The sequence below is a fragment of the Parasteatoda tepidariorum genome, chromosome 2 (genome assembly GCF_043381705.1).
Source record: "Parasteatoda tepidariorum isolate YZ-2023 chromosome 2, CAS_Ptep_4.0, whole genome shotgun sequence".
Lineage (NCBI taxonomy): Eukaryota > Metazoa > Arthropoda > Arachnida > Araneae > Theridiidae > Parasteatoda > Parasteatoda tepidariorum.
Window position 1 is genome coordinate 79,355,726 of NC_092205.1, and position 16,952 is coordinate 79,372,677.

Sequence of the window (16,952 nt, forward strand, 5' to 3'; positions counted from 1 at the left end):
CTTTTTTTTTATTTGACAATAACTTCGTCAAAAAACATGTTTTTTTGGAATTTTTTTTTTCAAATGAAAGCTAAAAGTACAAATGTTTCAATGGTATAATAAAAATTAACAATATCTAACCCCTTTGTGCACGTACATCGCGTCAAACTTCACAAAAAATTTATACAATTTTCTGTGATTGTTTAGAGTGTAATTGTGCATAATTGCGAAATATATTAATTAAAAACAATTAGAGTACATAAAAGTAGAGATTTTAAGCTTCAAAATGAGCTAAAGCAGAAGCATTTTTGATCATTTATAAAGAAGTTATGACACTTTGAATTTTGCCATTTTTTTATAAGCTTCTAGGTGTACTGATACTTTTGAGCAGTACTGTATAAAATACTGAAAAGTACCACAATATATGCTCCAGAAAGTTCATTAGCTCACTATATTTAAATTACACAGATATGAACATAATTCCAAACCCTACTACCTTACAAAACTTGAAGTTTTGTAAGGTAGTAGGGTTACAAAACTTACCCTGGTTTTCCAGAATACTTAGAAATTCAGAAATAAAACAACAAATATCCTGTTTTTTTTCATCAAGGATCTTTTGAAGGCCTAATTTGTATTAACTTTTTTTTTCACTTTTGTTACAAGTAAAGGCCTCAATCTAAATTAGGCCATTATTATTATTTTATCGTTTATACACGTCATACACATAACATATTTTAATCTGAATTAAATAACAAATATATTAAAACCAATCACCAAACCAATAACTTAAGCATGTTTTTTTATGTATAAAAGTTTTATTTACATAAAATATCACAATATTTTTTTACACACTTCAGTTAATCATTCTCTCCTCTATTTTCAGATGCTACCCAACGCTGGAAAAGTACTTCCTAAAACATAAATAAAAATAATAAAATAACAAAAATAAAAGTATTAAAGAATAAAGTAACAAAAAATATAACCGAGGTTGTAAAAATTTAAAAAATTCGCAAACATAGGAAAAAATTAGTTGATTTGAGTTTTTATAGAGAATATTTTTTTAAGATCTGTTATATTACTTTTAATTAAATGCCACATTTTCAATGTTAAAAAGTATTAAAGTTCTAAAAAAGGTAAAGTTATAAAAGCTAGGTAAAAAGAACTGCAATTATTTTAAGCATGTAACTATTTAAAATTTTAATAAATCTTAAATAGAAACTGCAAACAATTGGAAAGCCAAAAAAATTGAAATTAGTACTAGTGTTCAAACTTAAACGTTCAATAGAAGCTCCTTTATGTTTACTTTTTAATATCATAAATAAGAAAAACTTAAAAAATTCTTATTTTCTAACAAAGTTTTTTGAAATATTTTTTTTTTGAAAAAAAGAAACTTTATTCGGGCATTTCCTTTTAATTTTATTATTAGTGTGGCATTAAAATGGTCAACAAATATGATAAATTATGAAAAATATTTTAGAAAATAAAAGGCAAACGAAAAATATATTTATTTCAGAAAAACAAACATGTAGAAAAGATTTTTTCCTAAGAATGAAATATTTGTGATTTCCAAGTTTATGAAAATGGCATTTAACATTAAACTATATGCATGGCAATAAAATTTAGTGATTTTGGAAAACAATAATTTTCTAAAGTATAAATAAATGTGCTAAAAATGCTTTACCTCTACTTTATATTGTGAAATACAGAATGGAGTAGATATTTTGTTTTCAGACAGTCCACTTGGCTTTATTACATACAGAAACAACAAGCTCTAAAATCAAAAAGACTAAAGTATAAACAAATAATAAAGATTGCTTTTAAACTTAAAAAAAATAAATTTTTAAACCAATAATAAAGACATTTTAATGCAAATTCTTTAAAACACAATGATAATCGCAAACATCAGCAATCAATTTTTAAAAAAACCTTAACTATAGACAAATAAACTTCATATACAACTTGACCATAGATGTCTAAACTTTAGTCAGTGTTACTCTTTAACTAATAATTCAACTTACAGACTATGAATTAAACACATACCTAGCTCTATAATTTTTTTATTTAACACAACAAAATCAATACAGTTTAAGTTAAGTTTTCTTATATTTTAAATAGATCAGTAATAAAATGTAACATTTGTAATTTTTGAAAATGTTACACGTTACAGTAATATTTAGACTTTTCTAAACTGGCAAAAATGAAACATCTATTAAAGGAATATTTAGATATCTACCATTAAACAAATATTTCAAAATTTAAAGAATATAGTAATTTCCTAAACAATCATTTTTTTTTTCAAATTTAAATTTGGTTAAAATCTCTACTTTTCTGTTCAAGAATTTGTTTTCTTAAAACCTCAATTTTAAAAAGATATTAGTAAAATTATTTTTCTTTTCATTATCTAGTGTGTATCACAATGTTAAAGCATGCTTAAACATATTCAGAAGGCAAAAATAATATCTGAACAAAAAGTGTATAATAATAAAAAATAAGTATCATAAAAATTTATCTTTCTTTTTTGTCCTCTTTCATAGGCGATTAGTACAGACTGCTTGTTTTCAGATTATTATAAACCAGAAGTTAAAATAGTTTCTGCAAAAAGCTTTACATTTTGTAAAAATATATACAAAAATCAATTTTCTGAAAAATTGAATTAGTTCTGAAAAAATGAATGGTCAGATAAATTTAACTATTAAAAAAATTTTTTTTCAAAATAACTTTAATAATATTTTAAAATAGTACCTTTCCTGTACTGCTATTCAATCTGTTTAGAGCTAATAAAGAAGACCATGTCATTTGTCGACTACCTCTTACTTCTCTGAAGTTTTGCTCCTTTACAGGTTTTACGATAACAGAATATGTTGCATGATAGAAAGCAGGGCCATCTTTGTACAAAACTGTAAAAGTAATCAATAAAAAGTTGAATTTGTTCTATTGTATGAATAAAGTCACCCACCAATCACTACAAAACAAATTTTCAAAATTAAAATTATAATTTAGCTCTAAAACTTAATGCGTTGTTTAAATATTAAACCTTAAAAAGAACTAAACTAAAAAAAATCAATATATAAAGTATATTATATTGCTATATAATGATATTTATAATATAAAGGGTGTTCAATATTAAAATACATACTTCCAAAGAATCATAAATCTATATTTAAGGAAGAAAAAACAAATATGTTTCTAATTTATAAACTATTTAATCAGATACAAAGAAGGAGTTAGAAATATTAAAAACCTATTTATTTTATTTATTTAGACCTTTAAACTTCACTCTCAAATAAACTGGAGTTAGATTGTATCAATCTTTATTTTTTCTTATTTAATTCAATAGTGAATGGAGATAGTTTGAAAACATTTTTCTACTTTCTCATTTAAAAAATAAATTAGGGCACAATTCTCTAAAAATCATATTTTCAAACAAATGTGGTAAAAGCAAACAAATATTAAATCTTGCAAGCTCAGATGATACTTGTGCCAAAGGCATAATTTCTACTAGTCATTTCACTCTCATAGTATACTCAAGTATACTCTCATAGTATACATTGATAAACTTTCATTTGAAAAAAATAATAATAATGAAATTTATAACTCCACAGCTTTCACTAAAATGAATTCAGAATAAAATTTTACTCTCTAATATTATTAATTATGTAAAAAAAATAAAAATCAAAGTATAAACTTTTGATTAATAGCATGGTAATGATTCTAAGTTTCTGCTATGGAAACAGAGGAAACTTAAACATGTTTAATAGCTTTTCAAGACACAAATCACAAACATTATGAAATTAATTTCAGTAAAACTTGCTAAAAGTAAGATAACTACTAGTTAAGAAAAAGAATTGAATGCAAAATTGTCTTATTGTTTCCTTCTAAATTTTAATAAAGTATATCACAAAACTTTTTATCATAAGGACATTGCAGGCAATTAAACATATAAATAGATGCATTTAACACCATAAAAATTTTGAAGCCAGAAACTCAGAGAATATTACTTGTTAGAATAATTGTGAAGCTAATACACGAGTTAACTGTATGAAAGCAACACTTTTTCACCTTTTGTTTTTCCTACTATACTATGAGAAATTGTGTATTGAAGAGAAATTTTTATAGAAACATTCACATACTGCAAATACTTGGTCAAATAATAAGAATAGAAAAAGTCAAGTAGTTTTATGCAAATTACAAAATACGTACGGTAATCAACTCCATACTTGAGACCCTGTTTTACAATCCAACCTTTGCTTCTAAAATGATGATATGCAGTGTACATTACAGGAAAATTTCCATCAGGAGAAGATTCACAAAATTTATTCCACAATCTGGCTAAGTCTATGGGCTGCATCCAAAAAATTACTGGATTATTATGTAGTATATTTAAACATGCAATATATAATAAAAGATATTATGTAAGTTTTATGCTTGTAAAATTAAAGAAATAGACGCAATAATTATGACATCCTTTCCTAAATAAGAGTTGGGATTATAAAATTATGGAATAATATAATATGGAACAATATATAACAAGAGATGGGATGAAAATTTTTTACTCCTATAATTAAGGAGATAGGCACAATAATTATGACTTTTCATAATTAATAGAATGGATCATAAAATTATGGAATGACATAACATGGAATAAATATTAATATATAACAAGAGATACAAAATATTACATTGATATTTTATGCTTTTAAAAATAAAGTAAGAAGTGGAATAGTTATGACATTTTGTTATGAACGGTAATGAATGATGAATGGTAATAAAATTATAACCTATTTTACATTGCAGCTTGAAATTATATAACTTCAGTTGTAAGTTCAGTAACATAAATATGTTTTCAATTACATTGTAAAACACATCTAAATATAAAATTAACTTGCAGCTGTAAGCGGTTATAAGACATGCATGAAGATTTGATTGAAGGCAACGGCACACATTAAAATGTAATAAAGATGTGTCTTTATCATGAAATAATAAAGAAGTAGGAATTCCATCTGCAAATTAGGTAGAAAATGAGTAATAAAGTAAATACTAAATAAAGAAACAAAGTATACAAACCTGATCCTTATTATCCTTAATTACTAAACATCCTAATGCATATGAAAGGAAATATGCCTAGAAAAATAATTAAAAAAAAGTATTAAATAATAATCAATGTTAACCTAATTAAATGTGTTAAATAGAAATTTCTTTAAGAAAAAGAATTTATAGAAATTTTTCATTAAAGAAATGTCTTTAATTTCTTATGAATTTAATAAGTGTTTAAAGAAAAATATTTTGTATGACAAATATAATGTTTTTTTTTTTTTTAAATATTTTTAATAAAATCTGTTAGTCAAAATACATATTACATTAAAAACCAAAGACTTAATATGTAATTAGAAATGGTAGGAAAAAAATTGAATTGAAACACATAAAAAAAATTTATAGAAAATTTTTTAATCATTTTTATAAGACTATTCAGACTAAAACAAAAAAAAATTTTAGGCTTTTCTGGACTGGAACACTATTGTGAATTATTTTCAAACCAAAAGTAGACATGATTATTAAAAATCATTCCCAGCAGTGAAGGATTACAAGTTGCAATAAAGTTTTCAAAAGTGGCAAATTTTTAAAATTTTTTAGACGTGCCTCCTCAAAAGTGAGTTGCAGGCTTTCTTTTTCATCAGACTGATCCTCTTTAGAGCTATCTTTCTTTTTCACAGAATCAACTTCTATTTCAGAACTAGAATCCGAATCTGATATAACAACTTCAATATTCTCCTCCTTCGAGGTTGAAGGTTTTACGTCTTCCTCATCATCATCAACATCGATGATGTCATCGTCCTGATTAGAAGCTTCATTTTGCAAAACCCTAAACAAATATATTTATAGAAATGACGCACAAATATTAAATAATTATAAAAAATATACAAATAAAAACAAAATCATGAACATATCAATACATGTTTCTATAGATAGGATTTTTTTACTTTCAGTAATATATAAAACATTAACCTATATTTTAATGTAGTCAATTCAGGTTAATCCAACCTAATAAGACTAAAGAAAAACTTTAACTTATTGGAAGTTTAGCTCGCTTCCTTATTGGTTAATTTTTGTCGTTAATGTTGGCCAAGAGGTTCTCTTGTTGATGATGACCTGGGAATCATCATGATCATCCTAAAAAATGGTTTATGTGTTCATTACCACAATTTAAATCACACAGCAGATGATGGTAGTAATCACCTGACCTCAGCACTACATGGGCTTTTACAACTCTAAAAGCATGTTACATTATAGAGGATTTTGAGCAGCAAGGTCAAAATCAGTCACTAAGTGAATCGGACAAACTCACCGTACCAAACAGATGGCACACTGATAACTGATTAAATTATAGTTTTTAAGTTATCGTTAACTCTTGTGCTACATCCATTTAAAGACAGCAGATTTCATTTTAGAAAAAGTAACCATCTTCGCTCTTTTTGATAGTAAATCTATAAATTTATATCAAAAAGTTGTTTTTAAACGAATTATTTTTCTATAATTAAACATTTGGACACAACTAGTACAACAGTTGTACTCAAAGTTTTCCTCTCTTTTTTTGCTCTAAAAGCATTTGATATATAAGGAGACATGTTAGTTATGTTTAGGGACATATTATGAGGAAGACAAAATAAATACGGTATCACAAAAATTAAATATTTTCCTTTCATTCATATATCAAACACTTTTATAACTGTAAAAAAGAATCAAAATACAGCTGTTGTATCAGCTGACTCCAAAAGGTTAATGGGAAAAATTAAATATTACATGTTTTTTATTAATTTTAATATTGTAAATATAGTGTAAGTAAATTCCCCACGCCATATCTTCCTTCTTCATTGTTAGATTTTTATTCACACCATTACCATCATTCATTATTCTAAGTCAAAAAAATTTCATTTATAATTGTTTATTTTATATTTATAATATTTACTTGTATATTTATCTATGGTTAAAATTTTTGTACTCAAATTTAAAAAATCAAAAAAAAATTTACATTTACTACCAATTTAAATATTTAAGAAAAATAATCCACCAAAAAGTGGGAAAACTAATGAATCTGCTGTATATATTTACATTTATATTTGTTTTTTGGAATTTATATTAATGTAATCAATAGAATTCCAAAAAAATATGAGTTTTTAATTATTTTGCTACACTAAAATCTAATTTTGAATCTTAAAAATTATATTTAGACTTAACAAAAATTATCTTTTTCAGTAAGTAAGAACAGTCAGTGCAAGAGCTGACTAGAATTTAAAAAAAATTTCTTAATTTTTTTAATAAAAAAAAATCTATTTAAACCAGATTTGAATTTAAATCAAATTTTATTTATTTACTTTTAGTGTACTTAAAAAACTGATTTGCATCAAAACATAAAAATACATGATTCAAAATTGATGAAAATGCATTAAAAAAATTATACTATTAACTATTATTAAAACTATATTATTAACTAAACAAATTACAAATCTAATTTAAAACTATGAGTTTTTTCCTTTAACTTTTAACTTCAAAAATAACAAAATAAGCAAATAAAACAAACTGTGTTGCATGATAAACAGGCATGTACTTTAATTACAGTATGATGAATACAGAATATGATATAATACGGTAAAACTTAACTACTTCTCCAAAAAATCATAATATAAGCAAAAGCATTCTGTATTTATGAATAACGTTTTTATGTTCCAATTAAAGCAATTTCAATATAATATTGCATAAAATTTAAAAATATATTCACAGTGTTAAAATAATATAAGTATTTGAAAGTTAAGTTTTAAAATCAAAAGTTAGAAGAATTTTCATTGTGTATTTATAAGGAAAAAACCTATATTCAATTAATTTTTTACAAGAATATGCATTATAAAGACTGCAAACTATATTTACAACTATATTATAAAATTAATGATTAATTTAGAAAAACAACTGATTTAATATAATTTTTTGAAAAAATAATCAATTGATTTAAATGGATGAACTCTATAGACATAGGGTGAAATACAACAATGAGTTATTGGTTACTTTTCTAAGAAATATTTGAACACATTTTTCCAGCAGAAACCATTTTTTCCCTTAAAAAACACATCAAACATGACTAAGCTTATTATTTAAACTGCAAAGAAAATGAGCTAGTCAAATATTTGTTTTATTTAAAGTGGCCCAAAAAATATCCAAGCCAATTCTAGCATAAATTTCTAAATCAAAGAGCAATAATATTTAATCAATTTATATTATTAATTTCTCGATCAAATAATAATTCAAACTTCTCTCAGTACTAGGACAAAACAAAATTTAATTTATAATACATAGTCACTTTCAAATAAAATAATTTACATTAGGAAACAAGATAAAATAAATTATGTCTACCTTTCACTCTTCTCATTTTTTATTTCTTTATCTTCAACACAAACTTTTGGAGCATTTTTTGACAAAGTTCCTTTGCCGAAAAAACCCTAAAATGGATTTGAAAACACTTTTAAATAATACAATGGAGTATTGATTTTATAATTAATGTTTATTAAATACAGGGCTTTGTGGTCCTTAAGAAACTATTCTTAAATTAAAATGCATGTTTCTCACATGCACAAAAAAATAACTTTACATTAACATTTAAAGTTTAATCTTCTTCATAAAATTCAAACAAAAGGCATAAAAAAATAAGAAAGAAAGATGATTAAGCAAGTGCCCTGATTGTAAATATAATATGTGCGCACAATCATCGTTCCTGTTTTTCTACATTATTTAATAATTAGGAAAAAACCGTAATATAAAATTTTAAAGTTTAAAAAATAAATATATAAAATAAAAATCTAAGAACCAGTAAATAACCACTGGTCAACCAGACCAAAGTCAATTAACAAGTCCAGTAGTTGAGAACTTCAAATTTATAGCACACATAATCACCATCATAAAATATAATTGTAAAATTATGTTTGTAACATTAAACTCAGACATATTATCCAAATTTGTTTCAAAAATTTTAGTTACCTTATAATAAAAATTCTGCACAATATTATACAATATCTATGCATCTAATATTAAGAAATATTTCTAATACATAAAACCACAACAAGAACTGTTAACTTTAACCTACTATATTAGTTAACTATTAGTTTTAACCTGCTATCCAATGCCAAATTTTACGAAAGAGCAGGGTAAATCATTATATAAACAAAAACTCTACAAAAAATTCATGAAATAATTTCAATTTTCGACAATCTAAGAATATCTATTTATGCCTTAACATCGTTTCATTTAAATATTTATAACCATTCGTTTTACTTTTACAACTTAAAGAAGGAAAAAAAAATTAGAAATAGAATGCATTAAAATAATGCTATTCAAAACTTCAATGAAACATAACTTATTCATACTTGACTGTATAATATCTTGATGCTTTCATCATCGTGAACTAAAATACAATAGTCTTGTAAGTAACCGATCATACACTGCCAATTTGGATCTGCTTGGGTTTCATTGCAATTACTTCTAATAATAGGAAAAGGATAAACACATTTCGACGATTTTTTAGACTTTGAAACAGGATTTGGTAAAGTAACAAAATTTGAAGATGCCATTTTTATTAAATGCTTTTCTCATACGTTAAAACAATAATACAGAAATTCACAAAATTAAAATTTTTCAAATCCATACACAACAAACACTTTTGTTTTGATTAACGTTTCCAGCCACCTACTTCTGTTTAATTAATATGTAGGAACAATCATATTACTTAAAAATTCTCGTGCAAATTCAAAGATGGGAATGAGAAGCTGATTGGTGAGTTCATCATTTACCAATGAAAAACTCACCAATTAGATTCTCAATTGCAAAATCAACCACAAATTTTTTATGTACAGTGAAAATAACCCTTATTTTTTTAAATTTGGAGATAAAGCATTACAAAAATAGGCAATCAAAATGTCAAACAGAAAAAGGCAGTCGAAAGCTGTTCCATATCAAACAATCAAATTCGTTTACAAACAAACTAGAACGGATATAAACACATCATTTGTTTTTATTTAAATACTTAGTGCTTTAATTTTAAGAACGTAAATTGTTTGTAACATTAATTCATAAAAACTAGATTATGAAAGATAATTGCGTCAAAAAATTCCTTGAATTATGTGAGATCATTGAACTGTATTGAAATCTTTGAATGCATTCAAGTTGAGAATCATGAAAAAGCTTGAAAAGGGAGCCGATGCTCCCGTCAGGCCTTTCAAACTGTCTCACCAAGTGTTATGTATTACGCAAATCAACTTTCAAAGGCAAGCATTAATAGGTTCAGTAGAATTAACAATAATTCCTCTTAAAAGTGATCTTCGAAAAATCAGATTAAATGCAAAGCAAATACGTATATACAAAGTTGCTCTGAATGAATTTCATGAAGTAGAATTCACTTACAATGATCCCTGTTTAGATATCTGTCAAGGAGATATTCGTCAAAAAAGCATTGATCATTTCAACTCCAGCCACCTGGCAGCTGTCAATGCAGTGGATTCAGATAAAGGAAATGGAGAACTCTGTATTAGAGTCACTCCAGATTTAATGCATTTGGTTCAAGAAGGTAAACCTTTAAGAATTAGCATTGATTTTGCATTAGAGAAACCTCAAGGTGGAATTCACTTTGTTGTTCCAGACTGTGAGGGCACTATGGTTGAAAGATGTGCCCATATGTTCACGTACGGGTGTGATAACTCATCACGGCTGTGGTTTCCTTGCATCGATTCATTTTCTGAACCGTGTACTTGGCGTATGGAGTTTACTGTAGAGGCGGCAATGGTTGCCGTTTCTTGTGGTGATTTAGTGGAAACCGTGTTCACTAGTGATATGCGTAAAAAAACCTATCACTATAACCTAGCTGTACCTACTTGTGCACCTAATATTGGCTTAGCAATAGGACCTTTTGAAATATTTGTTGATCCTCATATGCATGAAGTTACTCATTTTTGTTTACCTCAACTGTTGCCACATTTGAAGCACTCAACAAAATTTTTGCATGAAGCTTTTGAGTTCTATGAAGAACTATTATCAAGTAGATATCCTTACTCATGTTACAAGCAAGTATTTGTTGATGAAACTTTTCAAGATGCTCGACCTTACGCAACAATGACTGTTTTGAGTACGAACTTGTTAAGCTCACCTCAAATTGTTGATCAAACCTATATTTCTCGGAGAGTTATGGCTCATGCTGTGGCTGAGCAGTTTTTTGGATGTTTTATTAGCATGCAGTCATGGTCTGATGCATGGTTGCCCAAAGGTATTTCCATGTATCTTTCTGGGCATTTCATGAAGAAGGCATTTGGTAACAATGAGTATAGACTATGGGTTCATGGTGATTTTAATGAAGTGTTGCGATATGAACAGAAATATGGAGGATTGGTGCTTGATTGTAGTGTAACTCCTGCTCCAGGAAGTGTTGCTGCAGCTGCTCAAGGCAAAGATGGTACATTTTATTTTCCTACTCAGCATTTAAATACGACATCACCCGAGTATAATAACATATTGACTAAAAAATCACATTTAGTCATTAGAATGCTGGAAGATAGAATAGGAAGAGAGTTACTTCTTCAAGTTTTCAACAAACTGTTATCGCTGGCATCATTAGCATCAAACTCTACTCAACAGCAACAAAAAGTGACAAAGGAAACTTGGCTAAATATGCTTTTATCTACTACAAGTTTCCAAAAAGCAATATTTACTGTTACAGGCAAAGACATCAACACATTTTTAGATCAATGGGTAAGGCAAGGAGGCCATCCTAAATTTTCTGCTAATTTTGTATTCAACAGAAAACGAAATACAGTAGAGTTGGAGATTAAGCAGTTGGATATTCAGAATCGAGGGATTCGACGCTATGTTGGACCATTGACTGTGACCATACAAGAATTAGATGGCACATTTAAACATAATTTGCAGATTGAAGAAAATGCAACTAAGCATGACATAACATGCCATTCTAAAAGCAGAAGAAACAAAAAGAAGAAGATTCCATTATGTACTGGAGAAGAAGTTGATATGGATTTGAGTGCTATGGATGCCGATTCTCCTGTTTTATGGATTCGCATAGATCCAGAAATGTTGTTGTTGAGACAAGTTGTAATTGAACAGCCTGATTATCAATGGCAATATCAGTTGCGTTATGAACGAGATGTAACTGCACAAAAAGAGGCTATCGATGCACTGGAAAAATTTCCTACCCCAGCATCAAGATCAGCTCTAACTAATACCATTGAAAATGAGCATTGTTTTTATAAAGTAAGATGCCATGCTTGTTTCTGTTTACAAAAAGTTGCCAATGCTATGGTTGCGACTTGGGCTGGTCCACCAGCTATGATGCAGATTTTCAGAAAGTTGTTTGGATCTTACTCTTGCACACACATTATTCGATTGAATAATTTTAAAAATTTGCAGCATTATTTTCTTCAAAAAGATATACCTGTGGCTATGTCTGGTCTTAGAACTGTACAATGTATATGTCCTCCTGAAGTTTTGAAATTTCTACTCGATTTATTCAAATATAATGAGAACAGTAAGAATAAATTTTCTGATAACTATTACAGAGCTGCTTTAGTTGATGCTTTGGCTGAAACAGTCACTCCTGTTATTTCAGTATTACCTCACACCGGTCTTTCTGTTACTGCTGATTCATTGTCCTCTGACACAAAACTAATTCTGGAAGAGATTACCAGATGTTTAAATATGGAAAAACTTTTATCTTGCTACAAATTTACAGTAACAGTTAGTTGCCTAAAAGCAATACGCAAACTACAAAAAATGGGACATATACCAAATTTTCCCTCTCTGTTTCGAGAATATGCCGCTTATGGAATGTTTATTGATGTACGTTTAGCTGCTCTTGAAGCTCTGGTTGATTTCACGAGTGCTGATGGAAAGGAAGAAGATCTTAATTTTCTTCTTGATATAGTGGAAAATGATCCAGTTCCTGCCATTCAGTATGAAGTTTTACGCATGCTCAACGAAAAGCCACCCTTTATTAACAATGATTCTAATCCACTAAATTCTGAAGATTTAGCTGAAAGACTATGGCGGTTTATGAATTGTGGAACAGCATATGATTCTTTAAGAAGATGTGCCGTGATGGACCTTTATCACACCCTTTATGGTCGCAAGAGACCGACGATCCTGCCATCTCCTGATATTGCTGTTACAATAAGCATAAAAGATAAAAAACCACGAATACCTGTAAGTTCTTTAAATGATGAAATTCCACTGGATGACTCATTTCCACCAGCTAATGCATGTATCATGCTTGAAACAATAAAAATAGAAAATCTGAATGAATTTGGAGGGGGTGGGGAGAAAAGAAAGGCATCCTCTCCCTTACATTTTGAGGATAATTCTCATTTTTATTCATCAGATGGTAAAATCAAAGCTGAAGTAATAATAGGTGACAATCCGGATACCAACAAAGTGCGTGTTAGAGAATCTGCCAGTGTTCCCGGAACTTCTCTGTCGACACCAGGCCTTACCGGGATGTCGTCGCTTCAAAGAACGAACAGTAGTAGTATTGATTCAGCATCAGTGCCCGCTGCTTCTCAATTTTGTACCTATGAAGGATATTCTGATGACTCTCAATCTAAATCTTTGCCTGGCATTCAGAGCACATTTGGCCAACAGCCAACTGGGTTTGATTCCAGTATGTTTAAAAAACCATCCGATGATCTGATGGATAAGTCAAATATGGCAACCGAACTCTCAAGCCAGGCAGGTAAAATTCATAAAAAGAAGAAGAAAAAGAAAAATAAGCATAAACACAAACACAAGCACCGTCATGAGAAACATGATAAACCTGAGCGAGCTGAAAAAGATAGAATCTATAGTTCTGGTGGCAGCAGTAATCTGTCTCCAACTACATTTAGTGGAGGAAGTCCACAAGCAGAAATATTGTAATTTGATGCTAGAACATTATTTTAAGTTTGACTTTTTAAAAAAAAAAAATTCATTTTAAAATTTTCATATTAATCTGTTTTGTGCAAATGAATCTTTTTTTTTTTACAGAGTGTGTAGGAAGATTTCAATATTTCCATATCAGTATCTGTACCAAAATAGCAAATCTGTACCAAATTTTGTGACTCCTGGGCAGTTGCCTGCAAGCAACTAAAAAAAAAAATAATAATAATAAAAAACAAGTCAGTAAAGACCATATATCAAAGGGTATAACATGTAGTCATGCCCGGCTACATATTTTTTAAAAAAATTTTTAAGTTTAAAAATCTCTCTGGCTTTTTGGCTGGTGCCAACAGATCTGATAGGGAAATATACCCAATTGTTTCAATATGCTATGATCGACCTTTTTTTTTCTTCTCTAATTTAAAAAGTATCTTCATAGAAAAAATACAGTTTTCTTTATATGATTCAAAACAATGAATCTAAGAAAAGAGATATTAATGCAATGAATATTTTATTTATCACTTGTAAAAATTAAATTTTTGTTCATCTTATATGTGTCTTTAATAAGTTTCTGCTTGTACTGATTATGTCAGCTTATTTTGAAATATGCTCAATGGCTTTTAATTTTGTTTAATTAAAAGTTTTGTCACTACTTAGTCTGACAAAAATAATAACAAAACAACTAATCAAAAACATCGTAACAACATGATTAAATAGTTTTTATAATAAATGGTAATAACTTAACATATATTTTTTGTTTTTAATTGCTAAGTAAAATTATGATTTCACAATTGTAAGTTTTTCCGTTTTTATTATATACTGTATAAATCATTTACATATTGTTTAATAATTAAATAAATACTCAATGCAGTTGTCAGTGTATCTCTTTTAAAGTGTACTTTCTTTCAAATGGCCAAATTGCATTAGAATTAAAACTTAATTTATTCAACAATTTAATATTTGATCTAAATATATTTTATGATAAACAGAAGTGCTACCTTTTGAAGTAATAAGTACAATAACACAGAAATATATACAGTTAGCATTTAGGAAATTAAAATCAGTGTGATTTTAAGTTGTGTATACTACTTATCTTAATATAGGTACATAATATTAGTAAAAATTGTACATGAATTTACTATAAATCAATTTTTCAGTTTTTTGGTTAAATTAGAATTAGCCCATTTTATCATCCTGCATTTGAACCGCTAAAACTTTTTACTCACATTTCATGTTTGAATATATAATATTTTTTTCTTTTACTTTTCTATAAGGTGATCTGATAAAAGTTCAAGAATAGCTTGTTGGAAGAGGGAAAAATGAACTTTATTTACCTTTTTCTCTTGTTTTTATGCAATCATTTTTGTGTTTTATTGATTTTAGTTTTGTTTAAAGAGTAGAAAATAATAACTCCTATTAGTTAAGGGGGGAAACTTATGTTGAACAAATTATGTTAATTCTCAAAAACTATAATTTTTATTACTCAACTAACTGTAAGACCGTAATATTAATTTTGAAATCATAAAAATTACGGATAAATCATGGTAGTTAGCATCTCTAATGATGCAGCATCTTTTCCATCAAATTTATCATGGGAACAACTATGACGTTATTGAAGCAAATGAGAAATATAATAATATAAATAGCATCATTTATTTCAAAAATTGAGACAATAATTACAATTATTTGTTTTATAAACCTAGATTGAACTAATCTTGAATTAATGTTTGTTTGTTTTTTTTAGTATTTTACATTTCTATTCCTTTCTCATTTTGTCGCTGGATACAAATGAAATCAGGAAATTATTTACTGTGATATGAGTTATTCTAAAAACTCATCAAAAGTTATGAATCATAAAAATATTGGTGTTTTGATTACTGTGTATTCAAATTAAAATGTTTACAACTCCCACCAAGAAAAACTGCAAAACACTGATACGCTTGATAAATTTGGATGATAATAAGGCAACATTATCGAACAATAAGCGAGGAAGAAATAATCAGCATTGGGCATTATAATTTTGGAGATTTTAAAAAAATACTAAGTATAAGTTTAAAAAACAAATCAATTAATTACTATTTTTTGCTATTAAGATGCTCGAAATATATAATCAATAACTAAAATATAACTAATTATTTTAAAACTCACATTTGTTTATTTGAAAATTTTGATTTTAGAAACTCATTGTTTATTTAATTTAATAATCAATTAAAGACTAATCAAATAAATTTACTCAGTTTTTGTTAAAACTTATCTAGCATTTGTCAAAATGTTATAACATAAATAAGGTGTGTAAACATTAAACGAAATACAAATTTAAAAGATAACACCAAGATTCTACACAAATATTTTAATTATTGCTTTACAACAATTAAAAGTAAGAAATTTTGCTGCTTTCTCAAAACTTGTCGACATTTTTTAATGTAATCAATACATAACTTAATTATTCCAAATTGCATAATCTTTCTATTAATGAAGAAAAGGCACATAGGTTAATTATATAATATGAATTCAATAAATTTTATTACTGTTCCTCCAACCTTCTTTATTGCTGTTTATTGAACTCAAATCCAAATATATCTTGAATACTTTCCAAGAAATAGAATTTTAAATATGGTAGATTTTCAAATATTTGGCAAATATTGAAATAAAATGCTTTTACTTTTCATTTGTTTTATTTTAATTATTATATTTCATTGCAAAAATCTTCTAATTATTAAAATTAAGATTGTTAAAAACCATTTTAACAGTTCTAACCTACTTTTGCAACTTTTGACTAGTTTTTGATGGTTAAAACAGTTTTTATGTAGCATGCAAGTCAAAGTCAGTTATGAGTCATCAAATAACAGTTTTTATGGCATAGCAAATAATGCAGTAGAGCTGGGAAAGATTTTGAATAAAAAACTCTAGTATCAGACTGAGTTTTTTAATACAATTACAAAACATTTTACAGAACTTGCCATAATCTTTTTTAATGTAATGGAAAATGTTACAACACAATCATTTGAATCCATGAAATTTCT

General features: G+C 27.2%; 2 protein-coding genes across 2 annotated transcripts; one reads left to right on the plus strand and one right to left on the minus strand.

Annotated features, from left to right (window-relative positions):
* Positions 1-774: 774 nt before the first annotated feature.
* LOC107439887 (tRNA splicing endonuclease subunit 2) lies at positions 775-9,768 on the minus strand. The gene is made up of 8 exons (XM_016052629.4): positions 9,387-9,768; positions 8,380-8,465; positions 5,617-5,839; positions 5,044-5,100; positions 4,180-4,321; positions 2,722-2,876; positions 1,661-1,750; positions 775-890 (listed from the first exon to the last, which is right to left on the minus strand). Exons 1-8 carry the CDS (start codon positions 9,588-9,590, stop codon positions 837-839), a joined length of 1,011 nt encoding a protein of 336 aa, XP_015908115.2. The 5' UTR covers positions 9,591-9,768; the 3' UTR covers positions 775-836.
* Positions 9,769-9,947: 179 nt separating this feature from the next.
* LOC107439888 (TATA-box binding protein associated factor 2) lies at positions 9,948-14,811 on the plus strand. Its single transcript, XM_016052630.3, has one exon. The coding sequence runs from the start codon at positions 10,192-10,194 to the stop codon at positions 13,927-13,929; it is 3,738 nt and encodes a 1,245-aa protein (XP_015908116.2). The 5' UTR covers positions 9,948-10,191; the 3' UTR covers positions 13,930-14,811.
* Positions 14,812-16,952: the final 2,141 nt, after the last annotated feature.

Excerpts from the sequence above, each read along its gene's own strand:
- LOC107439887 (XM_016052629.4), bottom strand. The coding sequence starts at position 9,590 with ATGGCATCTTCAAATTTTGTTACTTTACCAAATCCTGTTTCAAAGTCT. Across the intron at positions 8,466-9,386 it reads TCAAGATATTATACAGTCAA|GGTTTTTTCGGCAAAGGAAC; the intron begins GTATGAATAAGT and ends AATCCATTTTAG. Across the intron at positions 5,840-8,379 it reads AAAAATGAGAAGAGTGAAAG|GGTTTTGCAAAATGAAGCTT; the intron begins GTAGACATAATT and ends ATATTTGTTTAG.
- LOC107439888 (XM_016052630.3), top strand. The coding sequence starts at position 10,192 with ATGAAAAAGCTTGAAAAGGGAGCCGATGCTCCCGTCAGGCCTTTCAAA.